Source organism: Fukomys damarensis, unplaced genomic scaffold (genome assembly GCF_012274545.1).
Source record: "Fukomys damarensis isolate Sample0158 unplaced genomic scaffold, DMR_v1.0_HiC HiC_scaffold_30, whole genome shotgun sequence".
NCBI classification, from domain to species: Eukaryota; Metazoa; Chordata; class Mammalia; order Rodentia; family Bathyergidae; genus Fukomys; species Fukomys damarensis.
Genome location: NW_022900942.1, coordinates 66,703,111 through 66,725,941, shown reverse-complemented (window position 1 = coordinate 66,725,941; position 22,831 = coordinate 66,703,111). Strand labels below are relative to the sequence as shown.

The following is a 22,831-nucleotide window of genomic DNA, read 5'->3' as shown; positions in this document are numbered from 1 at the left end:
CCGGGCGCTGCTAGGACCCCACGGACCGTGCACCTGCAGCCGCGACCGCACCTCGTCCCCGGCCCCCGTCACCCCTTATACGTTTCAGTGCGTTTTCCATCGCGGGATGGAGGATTCCAGAGAGAACTGCTCAGGTACTGGGGAGAGGGGTTCGTGAAGAAAGGGCAGTCTCACCCTAGCTGCAGAGGCCCTGCAACTTCTGAGGGGGAGGGGGGATGCTTTGCATCTACGCAGAGGTTCACTTGCGCAGCACCCCGGGAGGAGTGCACTTAGCAGGAAACCATCAGCTCCCGCCATCGGCACCTGTGGGTCTACACTCAGCGTCCAGTTGTGCACTCACAAGTTTAAGTCAGATTGTGCTTTATGTCTCTGACATGAATGAGGGCTCCCATTTTACTTTCAGACTTGACAGGAAGGCCGAATTTCAACGAATTACCTTATAAAGCAGAAGCCTACATTAAAGGCCTGGATTTTTTTCCTTCGTTTCCTAGACTTCTCCCACGTATGAACCACTGGGTTCAATATGAATAGTAAAAGAGCCTTTTGGCTAGAGGTGGAATATTTTCACATTAACTCCGAATATGCATGTAGCATTTTAAAAAAATACTCGAGGTCTTTAAGGTGGAAGGCACGTGTTTTTAACTCTGAAGATTTTGAAAAATTCTCTCGAGGTAAAACAAAACATTTTAAAGACATACTAAGTTTTGGACTGAAAGTGTAATTCAGTGGTAGAATGCTTGCCTAACATGCAGGAAGCCCAGGGTTTGAGCCCCCCCCACAGTACAAATAATCAGTTTTTAGGCACCGTACTTAACTAATGAACAATTAGTCTGCCTCAAGCATAAGACCAAACAAGGACTTTGATTAAAATCCTGAATAATAATCCTGAAATAATGTGACTAGTTTATATTTGTCCAATTTTGAAGCTGGCTGTTTTTCAGTTTACAAAAGCAATGTATTAATAGTTGCTGGTTTCTTGAACTGGATGTGTAATATACAATCGCACTTATCCTTTCCTCTAAGTTGTAATGACCCTATAACTGAAGAATCTATTTACACGTCCACCAGTCTTCAGCTGATTATGCGGATTTCTTCCTCTATTTGTATATATAGTGTTCGAATCACCAACGATACTAGTTTCAAAAGATTTTGCACCTTTGTAAAAATGATAAATGCTTCTACAAAAAACTATTATTATACCTACACTGGGCTTCAAGTCTTACCATTTGGAAATAGAGTAACAATTGTGTCCTATAAATATTAAAATGTTTAAAGGAAATACATAAAGTTTATAGAAACATAATGTTAACTTACAACTTCTCTGTGGCTAAAGATGGGAAAACAAAATGTATTTTAAATTCAACAGCATTTTTACTTCACGGCACTCTAATAATGGTAGAAATGTGATGCTGTGTAACTGTTAACTGGATCACATAATGCCTTCATAGCCACTGATAGCAGACACCTGTAAAATGGTGCTGTCATGTGGACATAACATTGACAGCTACAACTTGCTAGCTTAACAAGATGCACACGAAGCAGGATAACCAAATAATAAAAAAAAGTTTACGTTGATAGGTTCGCATTTTATTTCTCCAGTGACATATTTACAGCAGAGTATAAATTAGAGGCCTGCTTGCACACCAAACCCAGGTCCTTTAGGTGGTTCAGTCAATGAGGTGAGACCTCCAGCTGGCTCACAAGAGAACCGCCCACTCCTGAAAAGAAAAGCAAGTAATAATACTATATTTACTATTGGATGCCTAACATTTGTTAAATTTTCACTTTAAAATTAAAATTATTATAACAGCTCAGTTAAGTAATTGTTCCCTCTGCCCCTAGATCAAGCATAGGTTATACGACCCAAAGACATACAATTATACTTTAATAAACTGGGGCTCTATTATTTGTTGAATCTGAATTTTATTTGGATTGAAATAGGCTGTTAAGACTACAAAGAAAACACACCATTTATTTGTACACTGCGTTTAGATACAAGCTGGAATCCTTGAGTAATCTGAGCTATTACGAGATGGTCCCTAAGCAGTGAACTCTAAATCTATTGTATTTGCTTTGTAAAGGCTACATTTTTTTTTTTTTAATTCCACAGCAAAACTGAGCATGATGGTACACCCGTGCAATCCAACCAATTTGGGAGGCTAATGCAAGAAGGTCACAAGTTTGAGCCCAGCCAGAGCAACTTACCAAGACCCTAAAGCAGAAAAAGTAAAAAATTGGATATATATATAGCTCAGTGCAAAGGCTCTGGATTCAATCCAAAAGAAAAGACTCCAGACCAGGGTGGCATCTAGAGCCATAAAGAGAACAAAAACCAAAACAGGTCCCAAGCTATTAAGCAGTGGAGAGGCAGGAAGAACCTGTCTTGCACCCACACACACTTTCCCAGGTAGCTGCTTACCTCTGCCCTGTCTGACCTCTGTTGCTGGAGCCCAGCTCCACACCTGCGCCTCACTTCACTCCATGGCTCTGGCAATTTACCTTGTTCCTGCCATGGAGTTTAGTGAAAAACTTACTTAATTTGTATCTTTTCAGTCCCTTCTGGTTTTGCCCTTCGTGTTCTGTCATGGATCCTCTAAAAGTCTGTTCCTTACAGCCCTCAAATGAAACTTTTTGTTGCAGGGATGAAAAACGACACCACATAATCATTTGTAAAACATTTCAAGCTATGCCAGTACATAATACAAGGAACTAAGTGATTTACTGTAATAAACAAGGCCTACAAAAAATCAGAAATTAGTTAACATTTGTATTGTTAATCTTTTGCTATAAAAACCAGATCAAAAAGCAGAAACTGTACTTCCTGTCAGAACCTAAAACTAATGTGGTAAGCTAAGAAGCAAAATATTTAACTTAAATAAAAACAAGCAGCAGGACAGGGCATTAAATTCAGTGGTTCTGCCACCTGCCTCACAAGTGCTAGGTCCCCAAGTTCGATCCCTGATACAAAACAAAAACAAGCAGCATCTGGCATTGTTATTTTTAAAATATCAACTAATTGATACACCTACTGCCCTTAGTTAATTTTGTAGGACTTTGTTGATTTAAGCTCAGCTGCCCCTCCCATCAAATTTTTTCCACTACCTGAAACTTTTGTTCTGTCAGAATGGAATATGATATAAAAGTTTCATTTTAGAAGTCTACAGAAACGTTTGGTATCAAGCCTCTTCTGGATATGGGGCTTAAATAAATAAGCTACTTAATATTACTATCTTCTTTGCCAATACAAAGTAAGATGATACCAACTGAAGTTTCTGGAGCAACAAATGGAAGAATCATAGATTCTTCATGAATGCTTAAAAGGATTTTGGAGTTTTATAAATGGAAGTAATTTTTTAAATCTGACCCAAAGTTTCCTAAAGCTTCCTCTAAGTAACAATCCTGCAACATACTTTAGAGAAAAAGAGAGTTCCAGTGGTCCAGTTAACCTGACTGCAAACCTTTCTCTGCCATTCATACAGTGTACATTAAAATACTGTAAAGGCTGTAAGATTCTTTGTTGAGTCTAGTCATCTAATCACTAAATAAAATTTCTTGATACTGCATAAAATGCCTATAAAATTACCTTTATTAAAATTTTAAAAAAAGGCTTATTAGCCATTTTAATATTACCATTTTAACTTATTTCCATTTGGAATTCATGGTCTTCCTGTGAATTTTAATGGCTTACAGAAAAGTATTATATATATATATACTACTTTATGAAAGTTTAGAGCTTATCTTTTTAGTATTACTGAGATAAATCCATCACCCTCCCTACTTTTGTATTAAAAATCCAAAGTGTCTAGAATACTTGAGCTAGAACTGTACCCTAGTTACCTTCCTTTTTTTTTTCCTGGTATCTGGAATTGAACTCAGGATCTTGTGCTTGCCAGGCAGGTGAGGCAACACTGAGCTAAATCCCTAGCCCTGTAGAAACCTATTTTTTACACTGCATAGTACCTGCACATGACAGAATTCTACACATTTTAAGGTAGCTTTATAAAACTAAATATGAAGAATATAAATTAGATGTTATATTCCATACTGAAAACAACTTTTATCTTAATTATGGCTTCTATCTGAATTTAATCGTAATTTGAAAGCAGGCTTAGAAGTTACTTTAGTGCCTTCAGTTGAAAGTAAGAGCAATCTTGGAACATAAATATAAAGTCAAAATTAGTATTATCTTACCACCGTTTAAGATTTTCTTTACGCTTACCAAAAATAATAAAGAAGGGGCTGGGGATACAGTTCAGAGGTTCTGCTGCCTGCCTCGCAAACACAAGGTCCCGAGTTCAATCCCGGTACCCCCAAAAAAGCAGTTTTGAACCACATCTACTAATTTTGAGTAGTGGTAGTACTTAGAAATCAGTTACTGTTAAAAATATTAATTTCTCTTGAATTCATTACTCAATGACAATACCATTTTCAAATATTTGAGTCAAGAGTTTTATTATAAAAATACTAAAACAATTAGCCAGCTTTGGTTATTGTAAGGAATAACTACATTAATACAATATGCTTAACTGCTTGCTAGCCAAGTCTCTTTCATTATCTTGTACATCCAAGATATAAACTAGGGTAAGGAAAGTGCAAAATCCTTGTTTTCATATGCTGATATTAGACATTATTGTATTACCATGTCTGAATACAAGTTTTGGACACCACTGTTATAGACACTATATAATTATTTAAAAGTAAGTAGATCTGTACCTTCCCCAGTATTTTTTTTCTAGCTCTTTAAACGGTTCCCCTTGGCTCTTCATTCAGACCATGACTCCAGTGCTTCCACCTCAGAAAGGTATCACCAGATGGAATTTACTCCCATTCTTTGTTCCCTATCACTGCCTCATTTTTCTTAATAGCATTTATCTATCACTCAAATTATTTGTCTCCACAAACGAAACTACATGCACACAAACTTTATCTTGTTTTTAACTGGCATGTCAGTATAACAAATGAATACTGAACCCGCAATGTAATATAACGAAGTAGACAAATACAGTTTGTGGCAGGAAAATAATATAGTACTAGATTAGTCTATGAACCACAGATCAGAGGTCACAAGAAAGGAAGAAGAAAGTTTGAAGATGAATTATGACTACAGAATTATAAACATCTAATCAGAAGAAAGGGGACCATCTAAAGAACTAGATTTCACAAGATCTGCACATAAGGTATCTTTTAAAACTACCCCAAATTTGAAAGAAATTACAGGTCAAGGAAAAAGTCTGAACCCTAAAGAATCTGAGGCCTATGGAAAATACTATGAATCAAAATTTGAAACAAGAATAAGGGACAGGACCACTGGCCCAGAAAAATACTACAATGTTAAATGACAAAGTTTCATTTTATTTGCCTCTAGTAGAGAACAAAGACAGTGTAATGTTTTACCTTCTGATAAAGCAAATACAAGGTATATGTGGTAGTACATGCTTGTAATCCAGTGTTTTGGGAGGATCAAAACCAAGCCCTTACCCCCACCTAGGGCAAATATAACTTGGGGAGATCCTCTCTCAAGGGGGGTGTGTGGCTTAGTGCAAAAGTCCTGAGTTCAACCCCCAATTCCACAAAAACCAACCAAACAACCCAACCACCACACAAGTGTAATTCAAGAAAGGAACTACAAAGCAGATACCAAACCTCTTTAAGCAAATTTATGTATATAGATTGAGGGTTATGTGTCTCTTAGAAGTGAATAGTCAGTAGGGGTGGGTCAGCTCTTGTTTTCCAAACTAATGTTGTACTGATCTTGTTTTCTCATTAAATAGGATCGTTAGTTTGCCAGAATAATGGATGTATATTTCTAGGGAGCAAGTTGTAGAATCACATTATACCCTCTGCCTTCAACGTCAGGGAATCGTTATTTACAATAAAAACTAGGAAAATATATTTTGAAACACAGAAAAAAACATTGTATCTTGTTCTAACCACCAGAATGCTATATGGCCACTAAAACCTATAAATGAGTTGAGAGAAGGAGGTTTTATAACAAATATTTGTAGGAGGGTTACCAACTATATATATAATCATACAAACTCTTATTAATATTTTAAAAACTTTGAACATTTAGCTATGAAATAGGGTCCTCAGCAAGAAAAGTAATTGGTATAGCACAACTATAGGATGGCAGCAACTTAGCGAAGAGTGGGTAAGTTGAGAAAGACCTAGGCGTTCTAAACGAACACAAGTGCACTTCACCGTGTTACGTGTATGAAGGAGAGCTGATGTAACTATGACATATGTTGTATGTGGAACAAAGGAGACAGTCCCACAGTGTTCTATCTTCGTCAGTACGTATCTCCACTACAATCGTGTTGCTTAACAACGAAGGTATGTTCTGAAAAAATGCATTATTATGTGACTGTCACTGTGAATATCAGAATGCATGTACAAACCAAGCTACAAACCTACACAGTATTTTCACCACACTGAACAGTTGTAACACAATGTTGAGTATTTGTATGACTAAACATGTCTAAGTATAGGAAAAAAAAAGTAAAAGATAACAGTAAAGGGTTGTGGATCTGGCTTAGTGGTTCTGTTGCCTGCCTCACGCAAGCACAAGCCCCGCCCCCAAAGACAGTAAAAATACAGTTAATAGGAATGTTTCAGCTCTATTATAATCTTATGGGATGACCATTGTGTATGTGGTCTATTGTTGACCAAAATATCATCATATGGCATAGGACTTTACTGTGATTAAGTACCACACTGAAGTCACAAGCCAACTAGAAATCCCCCAGAAGGGGAGACCAAAACTAGGTCATGTAAGAAAATACAAACAAAGAACTGTGAATATTGAATCTGACCAAAAGACATGGGGATGAGAAGACTGCTATTTCAAATAACAGAAGAGTGATTATTTGGAAGAGGCATTAAAATTATCTTGACTGGAATTGAATCTTTAAGTACAACACAGAGACAGACTTTGGGTCAACCTTCTAGCAGTAACAGAAAAGATTAGTAAATTTTCCTTTACAAATATTCAGATAGGTATCAGATGATTATCTCATAGGATTTTAGAGAAAAAGATTTCCCTAGAAGACAAGTTGGGTTTAGATATTATTCAAAGTTCTTGCCAATTTGGGATATAAAACTTTAAAAATTAAGTTTACATAAAAGATTAATTTAGGTTAAGCCATTAAAACTATATTATATATAAATGTAAGCATACCTTGGCCCAGGTTTTGGGATTTTGCCAGCTTTCAGCTCATCAATAATTTCTTCAATATCCTTAGGTGTCAGATCCTCCTAAAAAATTTATAGCAGTCATTGAAATTACTTACCACTGAATTCTGTGTCAATTTTTGGCTTTTAGATCAAGTACAGTATCTGCAATCTGTGTAAATCCCCTCTACCAGTTAGTCTGTCTCTCAGTTCCCAACGTAGTTACCAAGATAGCAACAAGTAAGTGACTCCAATACATAGCATGAGCCCCTCAACGAGATATGATGACCGAAGCACCTGCACTAAAGCCCTGGCTCCACCGCTTACTAGCTAGTACTCTTGGACAAGTTACTCGGGCTCTTCAAGTTTATTTCTTATTTGTAAATCTGCCTGAACCTGTTTAGAGGATTAAATGAGAAAATCATACTTAATAATAATGACACTGTTCTAATACAAGCTCAATAAATGCTATATTCTTGAAGTACAAATAATAGCATCAGTAGTTACACTAATTTATAGATTTCTTCATCTAGAAAGATCTAACTACTACCAACTAAAAGAATCTCTTATCCCTCTACTATTTACCTGTAGGCTACTGTATTTAGACTTACAATACTTCATACAAAGCTTTGACTATTTAATTCCCATTTAAATTGAGCAATATCTGGAGTCCAAAACCCAATGAAAACCTGGGGAGACAAGTGGAACACCAAACAAACTTGGCTTCAGAGTTTAAAAGCCTACAGTGATGGGACAAAGCCCAAGCCCAGCCCTAAAGAGTCTTAAGAGACCATCAAGCTTTAGATATCCCAAAGACAGGCCCTCAGTATGAGGGTAAACTTGAAGTTAAAATGTCCCTCAAAGGGCACTGCTCACCTGAAACCCTCCCCTGGGGAGGTGGAGGGAAGCCTGCAGTGTAAGGAGAGAAACTCTCTGGGGCAATAAGAGGAGACTTTACAGGAGCAAGAGAGACAAAACAAACCCCTTAACAAATTCATGAAGGGGCCACAATTCACTTCTTGCTGCTAGGCAGCTTGAACCATCAGTGGTACATGTATGACTGTCTCATCAGGTGGCTCTTCATTAATTTTATTAGTAAAAAGATCAGTAAAGATATTAGATCTGTTACTGCCACCAGTGGCACAAGCTGCCTGATGGGACAGTTATGCACATTATCACTGGTGGGATTTCAGCCAGCAGAATCATGTTAAAGAATCTATCATCACAGTAGGAACATCTAAAGTATTTCCACATATGAATCTTTAAGTGATAAAAGGTGACAAAGGAGCACAAATGAAAACCATGAGGTAGTTAGGATAGGTCAAAGAAAAAGAAATATCAAGACTTATGAGATGCAGCTAAAGCAGTACTTAGAAAGGTGTACAGTGGTGTCTTGGTTCATGAACACTTCTGTTTGCAAATAATAGGCTTCACAAACAGAAGCGTTTGGTAAAGTTTATTTGCAAAGTCTACGTGGGGTGACAAACATGACCATGGCCATCTTTCCCACACAAACATGGCCTTTTCCAAAATCCAAAATCGTGGACCAAATTAATTTCACTAAGTGAGGTAACACCGTACTTGTACTACTATCTCTAAAATTCTTAGAACAGTAATATAACATTACTATGGGTTCACTCATAGAAAGTTTAAAAACATATAGAAAAAAATACATATCCATATATCACTGGAGATGAAAGAAGCAGAAAAGGATGTGGTAACCTCACTTGTACCTACAACTTATTTCTACAAATAGTAACAGCAATGACAACAACATAATAATACCCTAAATGTTGTAAAACAGTACCATTAAAGTCTGGGCTGCTACTATTTATACGTAAATGATCAAGTGTTATAAAATCCTTAAATTAGTCATATTCTGGAGAAAGACACAAAAAACGTTTATAAAAGAATTTGTTTTAAATCCTGCTAGGTAATTATGCTAATGGTTTTGTCTAAATGAACAAGTCAGAAATCACCTACAGGACATGGAATTCATATTTTAAATATGACATCACAGAATTTTAGTTTACATAAAGTGGAATACTTACATAGTAGTTGTCATTTATTTGAACCATTGGTGCATTTACGCAGGCCCCTAAACATTCCACCTCTATAAGAGTGAAAAGCTTGTCAGGTGTAGTCTCCCCAACCTTTATTCCTAAAAATGTAAATGTATCACTGTGAGGACCAGGTTACAGCTTAATAGCAATCTGATTTAAAGGGCAGAAAGCAGTGGGGTTCAGTAGATTATGGAGGCACGGGGTATAATCAGACTATGCGGTGAATGTTTCACTTTTTAAAAATTGACTACAGTAGAAACACATTACCATTAACCCTCCTCAGAATACTCCCTTCTTTGCTCTGAACACACTTAGGTCATTGTTCTTGTCACTTTCTGAAGCAGTCTGCAAGTTTCTTCATGAGTGTTTTTAGTTGTGCTATCATAGCTGCCTCAGTGTATGGAATAACTAAAAGCATTTCCCTTTCTTGGTCATTCTGACTTTAGGGAAGATCCAGAGGTTGCACAGTGTCAAATCTAGTGAATAAAGTGGATGAGGATACATTATAATGTTTTTATTTGGCAGAAATTGATGTAAATGCTTGGTCACTGTGTGTGATTGAAAAATACAGTGAAGGTTAAAAAACTCCTCAAAATACTCCCCCTTGCTTAGAATACACTTAGCCTATCGTTCTTGGAAAATGTCTTTTACTGCAATAATTTAAGTTTTTAAATATTCACCATATTTTCTGATCACCCTTTGTATACAAAAGGTATTTCAGAGCATTAAATTTCTTTAAGAAACAAGACTTCTGCTGGGCATGGTGGCGCACGCCTGTAATTCCAGCACTCAGGAGGCTGAGGCAGGAGGATTGCTGTGAGTTCAAGACCAGCCTGGGCTACATAGTGAGTTCAAGGTCAGTCTCAACTACATAGTGAGACCCTGTCTCAAAAAACAAACAAAAATAAAGAAATAAACAAACAAGACTTCTTTATGTAATTACACTATAACATCCCAGGATTTAAATGGATATGTTCCTTTCAAAACAATCAAATTTTGGGACTCCTCTCCAATGTTTATTGTATAGCAGTGCATCAGACTTTTCACTTTGATTGTGATAACTAAAAATGTTACGGCCACTGTACCAGATTGGCAGACTCAGAAAACTATTCATGTCAAAGATTATTAAGAAGGTGAGAGAAATGGGTAGTATTTGCATGTATTTAGGGAAAGTATTTAGTAAAATATGATAGTCTGACCCAGCAATTGTACTTATACACAAGTGCAGTTTAAAACAGGACAAGTATGCAAAGGTATGTGTACATGAAAGTAACTACAGATTTACAATTCAAAAAAATAAGGCAGACGCACACAAAGTGTGCTATGAAAAGATAGCCAGAAGCAAAGTACAAAAAGCAAGCTTAGACAATTACATTTATGCTCTAAATAACTAAAATGATGTAAAATCTGTAACACACTATAAATAGTTATCAAAATGTATACCTTGGAGGTAGGATTTGGGTGGGCTTCCGTTTTATATATTTTATTACTGACCAATTATTTTTTACAATATCTAACTTATATCCTACAACACAATTAAAAGATATTTTTTACTTCATCTGACAAATGTAAATGCAGCAATCAGTTTTATATGGAATACTGCTCACTTAAGTTTACTATAAAATCTTTTAAATTCCTTTTCCTATGAAGCATTCTTACTTTGCTCTTTCATATCTTATTCTGTGGCTTCTTTGGAGGAATACATGACAACAAATCACTTTTTTATGTAACACAGGATACTATAAGTAAAACAATATTCTAAACATTGAAAAAGTTAAAACTCATAGCTTTACAAATAAAATTCATGATTAAAATAGGTTAAAAACTCAGCTTTGAGTTTGAGGCTGAGAATTATATAGATGACCACAAAATAGAAATAAAGATGAGTAGAACAAAACTTTTGGCAAAGTATAGGTTCAGTATGATGGCAGAAATTGGAAAATTTAGGTAGAATGAATTATGCCAAAAATTTAGAAACACATTTTTTTTGGGGGGGGAGTGCGAAGGGGGATAGAAACTCAAGACCTTGTACTTGGCAAGGCAGGCTGCAGCACCACTGAGCTGTAACCCCAGCCCTACAATTCTATTTTTAAAATAACAGTACAAATACAATGTATCTCATACCAAGCTTTTTCTGAATGGCCTCCAGGATGCTGTCAGAGTCTCGCAGCATGCAAGGCGTGGTAGTGCAGACCTGAATGTGGTATTTCCCAACTGGCCTTCGGTTGTACATTGTATAAAAAGTTGCTACTTCATATACTCTCATTGGAGGTACCTGTAAAACTTCTGCAACCTAAAATATTAGGAAGTTTTAAAAGAAGATAATTACAGTATTTATTAATTGAACTTTGGATATTTCATTAAATTTCAATAGTGTCTCAATTTGGTAAAAACAGAAAAGTTCTAAGAGCAGAAAATAAATTTTATCTGGTAATTCAGTTTTTCCAAACATCTTACACTTAAACAACAAAGAGCCCATAACACCAGTACATCTTCCTCCTCCCTTCCCTACCTGTCTCACCAGCTCAGAAGGGTACTCTTTTTCTCTACATCTTTCAGTATCATGAACTTACACTTTGGTCATTTCAGCTGGTTTTTAAAATTTAAATTATTTACATGGCAAAAACTTAGCAATCAACTGCCAATAAAGGAACATTTGATTTATTTTCAACTCTTCCCCAATTTTTCAAAATAGGCTAGTGTTACTGGTAATATATAGTGTGCAAAATATTATGGCAAAAGAAAAAAGGTAGAATCAGGCATCATTATTAGCTCATATTGTTTACTTATGTCACCTCCACATTTAGATATGTCAACTAACATCTGGTACTTCTACCATGCCTCTCTCCAGAAAAACCTAAAATACTTCTTTATTTGTTTGTTTTGTACCAGGGAACAAACCCAGGACCTTGCATCTGTAAGCCATGCATGGTGCCCCCAAGAGAAATCCCCGGCCATTAAAATACATCTATTGCCAGGGTAGCTCAGTGGAATCCCTGGTACCCACCCCAAAAGCAAGAAACAAAATACTTCTATTTCATTTCACAATACTTTATACAAAAGTTGGATCTTACAGAGTAGCATCTCCTAATCCTTCATGTAGCAAAGAAATGACAGAAAATATCTGTGTTGGTATCCTTGATTTTAGGACTATGCAGATCACTCTAGGCACATCTCAGGACCAGTCTATATGGAAAAGAACGCATCCAAACTGTTAGGGCTGCTCTATGTACTACTACTGTGACTATAGTCCTTACTAACTTTCTAGGTGACCTAGTATTATCCAGTGAGTCTGAAGACGTGTATCTCGCATTAGTAAAGTGTGTGTGTGTGTGTGTGTGTGTGTGTGTGTGCATGTGCCACACGCAATTGACATGTCAGTGCCCTGCCACGAAAGTAATTCATTAGTGGCATTTCAAATGACAAACAGGTTAAACTTTCTCATACCAAAAATCTAAAAGAAATGTTCTCAGAAGACATCTAATCACAGTTCACTTGTGAAAGATAAAGTAGATGTGGTAATTAATTTGGTAGTTGTAAACCAGGGATATATATGCCTCTGATTTGAGGGTGCTACCAAAAACATGCTACCACTATACTGATTTAATAAATCTGGGTGAGGCTTTGATTGTCTGATTTGGAACTAAAATTCTGCCACACACTTTCCTATGCTTTCTTGATGTTAAGGGACTAATGAGAACTTTTGGATTTGTGGGTTTTTAAAAAAATTTTTTTGTTGTTAAAGTCAAGCATTTCTTCTGTTGGGGGGAGGAGGAACAGTAACATTAAAAGTCCCACTGGAAAATGGAAAAAATCTTGACTTTATTGTCTATATTCTATTTTCTGCCTCTCCCTAAGTAGGGCAATGAGTTTTAAATACTCTCATATTAGCAGTATTTTTGCTGTAAGGCTGCTCTCTGCACGATTTCCAACAGGCATGCTATTATTAAAAACATAGTATCTTTGCAAAACATAAAACAAAAACTAGGACTAGAAGCATATACCTAAATATTCAGAAAGTAGGTATTAATTTCTAAAGAAAGCTAACTTCTAAAGAAATGTGACATTGAAAAAATAACCAACTATGTTCACTAAACAGTATTTAAAGTACCTCTATAACATTTTTTCATAGTGAAAAAAATTATTAAAGATCTACACATAATAGGGAACCATACAACGCAAGTAAAAGATCAACTGACTATCTAAAATTTGCATTTGGGATTACTGTACATAGCATAGGGCACTGCTATTCTCTAAGATGATGGTCTGACCTAACAGTTATGATCAAGTGAAGTTTAGAAAAAAATGCAGCAGCATCTGTGTTAGTTGGTCAAGTAAAAACACTGCATGGCAATGAAATCAGTCCCACCTCTACCACTTAGGAATCATAACATGGCAACTTGGAGAGGTCAGCCACAGTCAGAACCATCATGCTGATGAGGAAGCAAGTTCAAAGAAAAACGAGTTCTCTCAGTGCCAAGTCAAATACCCTTTCCCATTATATAACACTGCTTAACATTACATTATATAACATAGATTCTCACAAAAATCAAATTACATACAGTTTTTTTATGGCACTTTGTAAATGATACACTATATTACCACACCATGTAGTAATAACAGGATATGAGTAAATTTGGACTGCTGCTGAAAACTATTAGGAAAAAAATCTTCCATACAAATAGACTAACTTCCTTTAAAGTAGGTCATCCATAGCATTTTGTAGGCTGATTACAAAGTGGCATGATCGAGTGTCATGAATACCACATATTATATAGACATTTGTTAAGGCCTGTATTCAAAGATGCAAAATACTAAAAACATTCATACTCACTATGAGATTTTTAATGTAATTCTAGTACTGAAATAGTACATTAATTTTCAGAATATGTTGTCACTAAACACATTATTTTTTTTTCTTTTTGGTACCGGGAATCAAACTCAGGACTTTGTGCTTGCAAAGCAGGCAGTAGAACCACTGAGCTAAATCCCCAGCCCAATAAACACATTTGAGATCTTTTCTACTTATTATGACCATTTCCCTCAAAATGAAAGAGAAAAACAAAAAACAAAAGTTTCACCATGAGGTCTTCACTATTTTCAGAAAGAATAGAAAACTCCATTCAATGTATTAAGGAAATTATTAAAAACATAAATACATTTCAAGGAAACATCAATGACTGAAGGGCTGCAAACTCAGAGACGAGACCCATGATTAGCAGTGACTGTCCAAGGAAGTCACCCCACATTACCTCTCCTCTTCTCCAAGGCAAAAGTGAACTCAGTACCTTGTTCATGGCAGAGATGGGCAACCACCCATTCTGCCTTTGGGCTAAGTCCAGGACTGGAAGCACAGCTGCTGCTTTATGCCCTTCTGGATAGTTTTTTACAATTGCCTCTATCCTCTGTAAGGAAGAAAAAGCACCTATTTTATTTATCTAGAAGATACTAAATATCTTGTAATTAATTATGTTAATTTAGTCATACCTTGTAGTTTTCTGGTGTGAAATCAAATGGAGTATCCGGATTATTCTCAGGAGTATCTCTGTGCTAAACAAAGAAGATAAAAGGTTTCTAAAACTATCAAAAATGTGAGTAAGCACTATTCATTACTGTATTATTACCAACCATTTAATCTCTCCAATTTAATTCCAGCATGACTTATGCCAATCTATCCTTCCATCAAAAACAGTGACTAAAATACTGTTGATGAATGCCTACCAAAGTAGGCCGAAATCCAACTTTACAACAGTTTTAGGAAGATGAACACGTTCCCACCAGCTGGGACCACAGGTGGTACATGCATCACTGTGCATCATGCAGCTTGTATCACTGGTATGGGACAGTTGTATGCATACCAACTGGTAGTTCAAGCCGCCTTGCAGCCAGACACATGAACTGGCCCCATCACGAATGTGTTACAGAAGCTTTAGTTCCAAAATAAGAGCAAATTAAGTGTTATCCAACTTAATCAGGAATAATATTTTCTTACTCAGTTACTGAATATTATCAATTTTTGGAAGCCTCATGAAATTATGACACAAAATTTGGAGTGTGAACACATGTACATCTTTCCAAAACAGTCTCAGGAATCCAGGATCCAAAAAGGTTAAAGGACCCACTACTTTAGGGAATTACAAAGCACCATGTCTTCCCCACAAATTTTCCACAAATCAAAACCAGCAACACGAAGAAGCTTCTTTCTTTCTTCTACTTTAAAGAGCAGAGCAAACTCTCTTCAAAAACTGACAAGAAATGGCAAGTCAACAGGAAATTGACTCACACTGAGATTAACACATCAGTGTTTCTTATGTGTGGTAAATACAGAACTGAATTTCTTGATATGCTCTCTCAGTTTTGCTTTGTAAAAGGACATCAAGAGGAAGCAATATGGAAAATCTGGACAATAACTTCAAATATGTAGCCAGTCTGATAATGTTTTAGACAAAGGAAATAAAGCTGAAAGCTACTACTTACACCACTAAGTCATCATACAGATCTACTGCATCACCTTTAAACATTAGGCTGATCCCTGAAAATACATCATCTCAGAAAACATGGATGTGTTGTCTAGTCCTTACCAAACTGTGTAACTAAACTTGGAAGTTCACAGACTTCTACCTATAGATAAAACCTGGAAACATAAAAATCAACTGCCGGTGTATTCATTCACTACATTACTAAAATCTCTGACTTTCAAACTAGTGCCATGTTATTACTTACCAAGTTATAGCCTTGGGACCTGCAGACAGACATGACTCTGATTTTTAAGAACCCAAAGTAATGAAAATCAGGTTAAGGCTTGCAATAATTTCACCACAGCAGTATCTAAATTCTTACTCTCAAAGTTTCCCTGGTGCCAATTTAAATGACAGGTTCAGATGGAACCACAAATCTTTTGAAATGTGTAATTCGATGAGCTATAAATTCCCACAGTGGCCAGCATATACCAAAGAGTATTTTCTCCCCAGTGCTGGGGATAGAATGAAAGGCCTTCTGCATACTAAGTGTTCTACCACTAAGCTATATGCTCAGCTCAAAATATTTTAGATATTAGTGGATTCAGTCCAATTCTCATTATGAAGAAATCTAATTACTTACCACAAATAAGGCTCCTCCAGCACCATTTTGCACAGCTGTCTTATGCAAATTCCTTATCTGTCTTCCCTAAAGTTTAAAATTTTAAGATTAGTCACAACCCTTAAAGTGTAAGATTTACAACTTAAAACAACAGAATGAAGTTACAGAAGTAAAAAAATCTTAAGAGATACAGTCTACTACCCTACACCCTCACCCATTTCTGTATTTCAGGAGACATGAAGAAATGGAGATCCAAAAGCAAGGCTTTTAACCCACCTAAGGCCACAGTCTGGAAGAACCAGGACCACAGTGCAGATCTCCTCTCGACTATACTCAGCTAACTAGCACTTGGAGAATTCATGTACCATCAAGGTCACGCGTTTCACTTTTGCCCAAATCAAGTTGGATGCCAGCTTTCATTTAACGTGGACCTTTGTAAGTATGTTTTCATTCTGTACAAATGAGTCAGACACTATGAACAAATGAGCCAACAGTATCCTTCTTACTCAAGTAGTACAAACTCCTGCCACACAGGTAGTCTCAGTAGTCTACTTATGATGCTGTACAGACAACATGCAGCAGCTCTGGAAAGAATCAGATTACTCTCTCCATTGCACGGCACGGCATGGCACTGCACCGCACTGCTCTGCTCCCTTGCTCCTCCCCTCTACTCCTGCCCTCCCACCCTAAACAATTCAATAATCCCTCAGTCCTACAGTTTCTGAGTTCTGCAACCAAATGGCAGTAGACTGGATTAAACCAAGCAGGAACTGACAAAAGAGTTGGGCAATTCAAAGGCCAACAGGCTAGAGAGGAAAGAGTAATACAACAGTAACATATTTAACCCTTTCCCTAGCCCAATTAGTATTTCCATGAAACACTTTAGCAAAAAGAAAGTACTCAGACACAGAATGTGAAACCTAAGTACAAATATGGGCATGATATATATAGTTTGCAGGTAACCGTGGGGACAATACAATCAGAGAGAGGTTCCCAAGGGGGCTTCAACTGTGTTTTTGTTTTTCCCTGGGCACATGGTAGATATACAGGTGTTATATTCTTTATGTTCTTTGTGTTTTACATCTAACTTCTTTAGAACATGTGACATATTAAAAAAGGAGATGGTTATGTTCTTAAGCCTTCAATTTCTCCCAAGCTTAATCTGTGAAATTAAACATGAAGTTAGGCCTCTATCTCTAATCTCTCTGTGCAGAACCTGGACAAAGATTAAAAAAAAAAAAGGGCTATAATCTCTAGTCAATACTAGAAGAACAGTATCAACAAAAGCTTTCAAAAACTGAAACTAAAATTTAGAAGACTATTGCTACTACCATCGATTTAGCTGAGAATATTTTTAAAATTGTTTTTAGAAACAGTGAGTTGTGTAAATCCTGAGAGGCTGTCCTCTGGGCTTAGTATGCCTTTGTGCCTTTGTCTGTACAAGGTGCTATCGAAATATACAGTGGGTGTTAAAATTATTACAGAATACCTGTCCTAACTTAGAACAAACTTTGCCCATCATTCTTGCCACTTTTTGAAGCAGCTCTGGAAATACTCTCATGGGTTTTTTTTTTTGGGCTGGGGGGTGTTGAGACAGGGTCTCATCATGTAGTTGAGACTGACCTGGAACACACTATGTAGCCCAGGCTGGTCTCGAACTGACAGTGATCCTCCTGCCCCAGCCTCCTGAGTGCTGGGATTACAGGCGTGCGCCACCACGCCCAGCTTCTTTCATGTCTTCAGATGCACTGTCATGACTGACTTGATGTTCTCAGCTGATTCAAAACACTTCCCTTTCATGGTCATTTACTTTGGGGAAGAGCAGATCTGGTAAGTAAGGTGGACAAACACATACCAGTGTTTCTGTGAGCCTCCCATGGTGCTGGGAGGCAGCATTAAAGATCTTTTTGATGGTACCTTATAAAAGACACTCACAAAAGAGGACTTCTAGCACTGGATCAAAAAGGGTCAAGAATGATGGAATAAGTATGTTGAAATTTTGGGGGCACTGTTTTCAGGGGATTAATAGAAATGCAGCTTTTACTATAATAATTTTTTTTTAATTTAGGGGAGTGTAGAGGAAGGGGGCAAAAAGAATGGGCATGTATTATGTACATGTACCAATTCACCACAATGAATGTGGTCATTATATACTGCATACGTGTACTGATGGAAAAATTTTTTACATGAGCTGGGCATGGTGGCACATACCTGTTAGCCCAGTACTTAGAAGGCTAAGGCAAGAGGATCTCCTTGAATTTGGGGCCAGTGTGGGCTACACAGTGAGTTTAAGGCCAGCCTGAACTACATAGTGAGACCCTGTCTCAGACCTCTCCCAATAAATAAAACAAAATTTTGCCATTTGATAGGAAATAAATTGTATTTTTAAAAAAATGTTTAACCATGTTTCGATCACTCCTGATATGTAGCCAACCAAAACAAAACAAAAAATCCTAAAAAATGATGTAAAAAAAAGTACTGATGCCAAAATTACACCTGGAATTACAAATTCTATGGTTAAAACAAAAACCCAACACATAAACTATCATCCCAATTAAATGCACTAGTGAAAAAATTGGAAAGCTATAAATTAATTGTATTATAATGAGATCATAAAAGACAAAGTGTTTTTATTTTTTGAATTTCCTATTTAGCAAGGATATACAAACCTAAAAAAAATCTAACTTAAATAAAACATTCACTGGATATGAAACAAAACATCGTCTCCCTGTGTATCAAATTAAACATTGACAGTTTTTTTAAGAGAGCTTGGGTTTTGAATCAACATGGATCGGGTACTTCCGTTTCAAATGTGAGCTCCAGTCACCTCGGGAGCCATCTTTGAGGCCTGTGCAGTGTGTACGGGGCTTTTCCAGAGGTATTCACTTACTGACCTGTAACTGTGGACACAGGAGAACAGCTAAGTTCTAATAGCGTCCCACTTACTGTATGACCCTGCACAAGATACTTAATAATTTTAAGGTCCAATTCTTGTACCCTATGAAATGGACTTTTTTTATTGGACTGTTTTGAAATTTAAGTAATGAAGTTTCTTTGAAAGCACTACATAACCTGCTAAAGCATTATTAGCTGACACAGGATAAACTTTTAGTAACCAGAAAACATTCAAACTACTTTTTAAAAACTGGACAGATTTTTAAAAAATTGTGCTTTAGCCAGGAGTGGTGGAGCACGCCTGTAATTCCAGCACTTGGGAGGCTGAGGCACGGGAACTGGAACTGCTGTGAGTTTGAGGCCAGTCTGGCATGTACATAGTTCAAGGCCAGCCTGAACTAAAAGTGAGATCCTGTCTCAAAAAACCCAACCATACCAACAAAATAAAAATTGTGCTTTATAGATGACTTTAACAAGGAGTCACCGTCAGAATAAATTACTGAGTGTCTGGCATTTGCACATAATTGTTTTATTTATATCCACATACAGCTGTGAATATTTGTGGTGAAATTATAATTTAGATGATTGAAAAATGACATTACTTCCTGGTCTCTGAAATTCACATAATAAATTTCTTTTACTTAAAGAGTGGTAAGGAGAGACAAAAGTGCTGTTTGTAACTTCTGCACATTTTTGAGCAGAGGTGGTGACCCATGCTTTTACTCTAGACCAGCTTTCTGGGGTTTCTGTAGAGCACTCCCCCTTCCCCCTGCAAGCAAAACCTGGACGTCTTTTGGGACCCTCGAGCCCAGGTGCCACCCAGCACCCACCTAGGCTGCCACTCCGTGTCTCACCTATGGGATCAAGTGTCCAAGGAAACCAGGGAAGTGAAGCCCACACTGCCTGCCGCACCAGGAAGTCCTGGCCCCCATCTCTGACCCCCCAGGTCCCTGCCAGCACCCATGAAGCTTTCGTGGGTTAACTGGTTAAACCTACAAATGGAGCAAAATCTCAACCCCTACACATTTCTTAACAAGAAAGTCAGTGAAATGCAGAAATATGCCAGCTTCCATGTCCTACTCATTTTTCCATCAAAATATGGGTATTCACAGAGACACAAGAAACCAGCAACAGAAACTGTCTAGGGCGGAGAACCAAGCTCTCCTTTCTTTATGACATATCTCGCATATATTACATATCCTTGGAGGCCTACTCTAGAATCTGTCCTGTTTACAGTTACTGTTTGTGTGTGTTTTTGAGAGACAGTGTCACTATGTAATTCAGGTTGCTGGAACTCTTGATGATCCTCCTGCCTCAACCTCCCAAGTGCTGGGATTACAGTTGTGTGATACCACACTCAGCCCTACTATTATATATTCTCGCTTACTGTTTGTTTTGTAGCATATTTATATAAAAGATTTAAGTCTGTAACAACGAACAGTGTTTAGTCCTTTTCCTGTCCGTCATTATTTCATGTCTGTGCATTACTTTGTCTTCAGCTAATCCCTTTCTCAATCCAAAATATCCTGTATAATGTCATCAAATTAATTTTACCCTCCTGATGACAGTTGTGGTTGAAAGAAAATCAGCATTAAACATGCTCCAGTACAAGAAATGTTCATTTCATTGCTTCTATAAAAAAATGTTTTTTCCACATTCTAACATCTCTGAAATTGCGACGTATCGAATTGGTAATGTTCATAAACATACTAGATATGGAGAGAATCCAGCAACAAGGATAAAACCCAGCTCCAGAGTCAGTTTCCTCATCTGTAAAACCTGAACAACAGTGTCTTTCGCAGAGATGGTGAAAAGGCCTTCCTCCTTTGCTGTAGGCCTAATTCAAGTTTCTGGAGGACTCATCCAGCTCAGCTCACATTTTGGTCTGTTACACTCTGCATTAAAAAAGGGTGTATTTAGCTGGGAGAATTTAAGGGACAAGCAAGCAGCTGTTAGACAAAACTGACAGAATCCATAACCTCAAGAGAAAGACAAGACGAAGGTCAGGCAACTGAAAAACACCCTTTTCCTTTATTTGCAGCCAACTGAGAAAAAGGCTAGCTATCTTTTAGACAATCTCTAACATGTATACATCAAGCCTGCCTTCTCTTGTCAGGCAGTCAAAAGTTTTAAAGTCTATCCTTACATAGAAGCTAAGGCCCTCACTGGATTTTAGCTACCATCTGGGCATTTTTCTACCTTTGTTACGCTCTTCTGGAGGCGAAGGACTAAAATCTGTGCAATACTAAATGTGTATTATACTCTAATTAAAATAAAGCAAAGGGTATGTATGTTCTATTTCCGATAGTCTACCATTTTCAAGTATTCTGTCTGGATTTTACTATAATAGCATGCTAAACTGATGCTGATAATAAGATCACTTTTCTATGTTATAACTCATAGCTCAGAACCTTAACTTATGAGTAGCATTTCCTGATTTCCCCCCAAGATCGCAAACTTTTACTGCTGTGATAAAATTAAGTTTTCCGCTCACCATCATAACTACAAAATTCTGCAATTTAATCCCAGTTACTTCTCCACCAGAAATAATCCAGATATGTCAAGTACTTGTACAAATGAGGAGGCCTAGTAAATGATCCACAAGGTAACCTTTCCTTGTGCAGAGAAGTCATTGTAGGATCACGTTTCCCTATCTTTACTTGTTAGCAAACTCGGAGATTCTGTACTAAAATTACAGTGGGTAAGGTGGCAGTACTGTATTCAACCTGGTTACGCTATTCTCCTACATGAAACGCTGCTTACAGAACAGAATTTGGGCCCTGTGGTAAGATATTTGCCAAAGCCTTCAGAAACGCTCTTCACCACCCTTTCCAGGATGGATGTTCCTTCTCTATCCTACCACGCGTTTACTGTCCCTGCACCCTCGGCTGCCTGCACCCGCAACACACCTCCCACTCACCGGCCACAACCAGGTTAACCTCCTCCTCTCTCCCTCCACAACGCTGACCCTCCATCTCTTTCATGCACTCCATAGTCTCTGCTCACACCGGCACACTCTATTATTAGTAGCATCTATCAAATTTAGACTTTCACCACACACTAGTTTCCCTCAGTACTCTTGAGCAACTCCGGAAAGGAGAACTAAAAACAAAACGGCAACAGGACTTTCAAGCAAACACACCAATTCAGTCATGAGAGTGAACAACCAATACTCTACAGGGTACTGTGTTGCTTAGCTATGATGTTCAACAGGTTAGGTATACTGGGTAAGGTTTCAACTTAAAATTTTCAACCTAGGATGGGGTTTATCTGAAAGTAAGCCCACCGACAGCCGACTCAACCTGTTTCACTGCTAGCAAACCAACCGACCGCAAACCAGGCTTCTCTCCAGCAAGGGCCCCGTTAGCACCTTCCTGACACCTCCGTTTTAAGGTTAAGCCAAGTGTCTCGCGCTCTCTGTGATTCAGCTTTTCGCAGAGACGGACTCGGACCTCGGAGGCCATAAAACCCAGCGATCCCGCGGGGGGGAGGGGCGCGGGCGTCCTTGGTGCCCTTGGACGGCGCTTTGGTGGTTATCCACCGAGCGCTTCCTACAGGAAATGCAGAGCGGGAAGCCCAGGTCTGGCCGCGCGTCTCTGGGCCCGGAGGGGCCCCCAGGACCA

The 22,831-nt window shown here is 37.7% G+C and overlaps 1 protein-coding gene across 1 annotated transcript; it reads right to left on the bottom strand.

Annotated features, from left to right (window-relative positions):
- Positions 1-1,565: 1,565 nt before the first annotated feature.
- Ndufv2 (NADH:ubiquinone oxidoreductase core subunit V2) lies at positions 1,566-21,101 on the bottom strand. The gene is made up of 8 exons (XM_010638652.3): positions 20,919-21,101; positions 16,335-16,400; positions 14,721-14,783; positions 14,522-14,638; positions 11,358-11,526; positions 9,222-9,331; positions 7,178-7,254; positions 1,566-1,718 (listed from the first exon to the last, which is right to left on the bottom strand). Exons 1-8 carry the CDS (start codon positions 20,976-20,978, stop codon positions 1,625-1,627), a joined length of 756 nt encoding a protein of 251 aa, XP_010636954.1. The 5' UTR covers positions 20,979-21,101; the 3' UTR covers positions 1,566-1,624.
- Between the last annotated feature and the right edge of the window lie 1,730 nt (positions 21,102-22,831).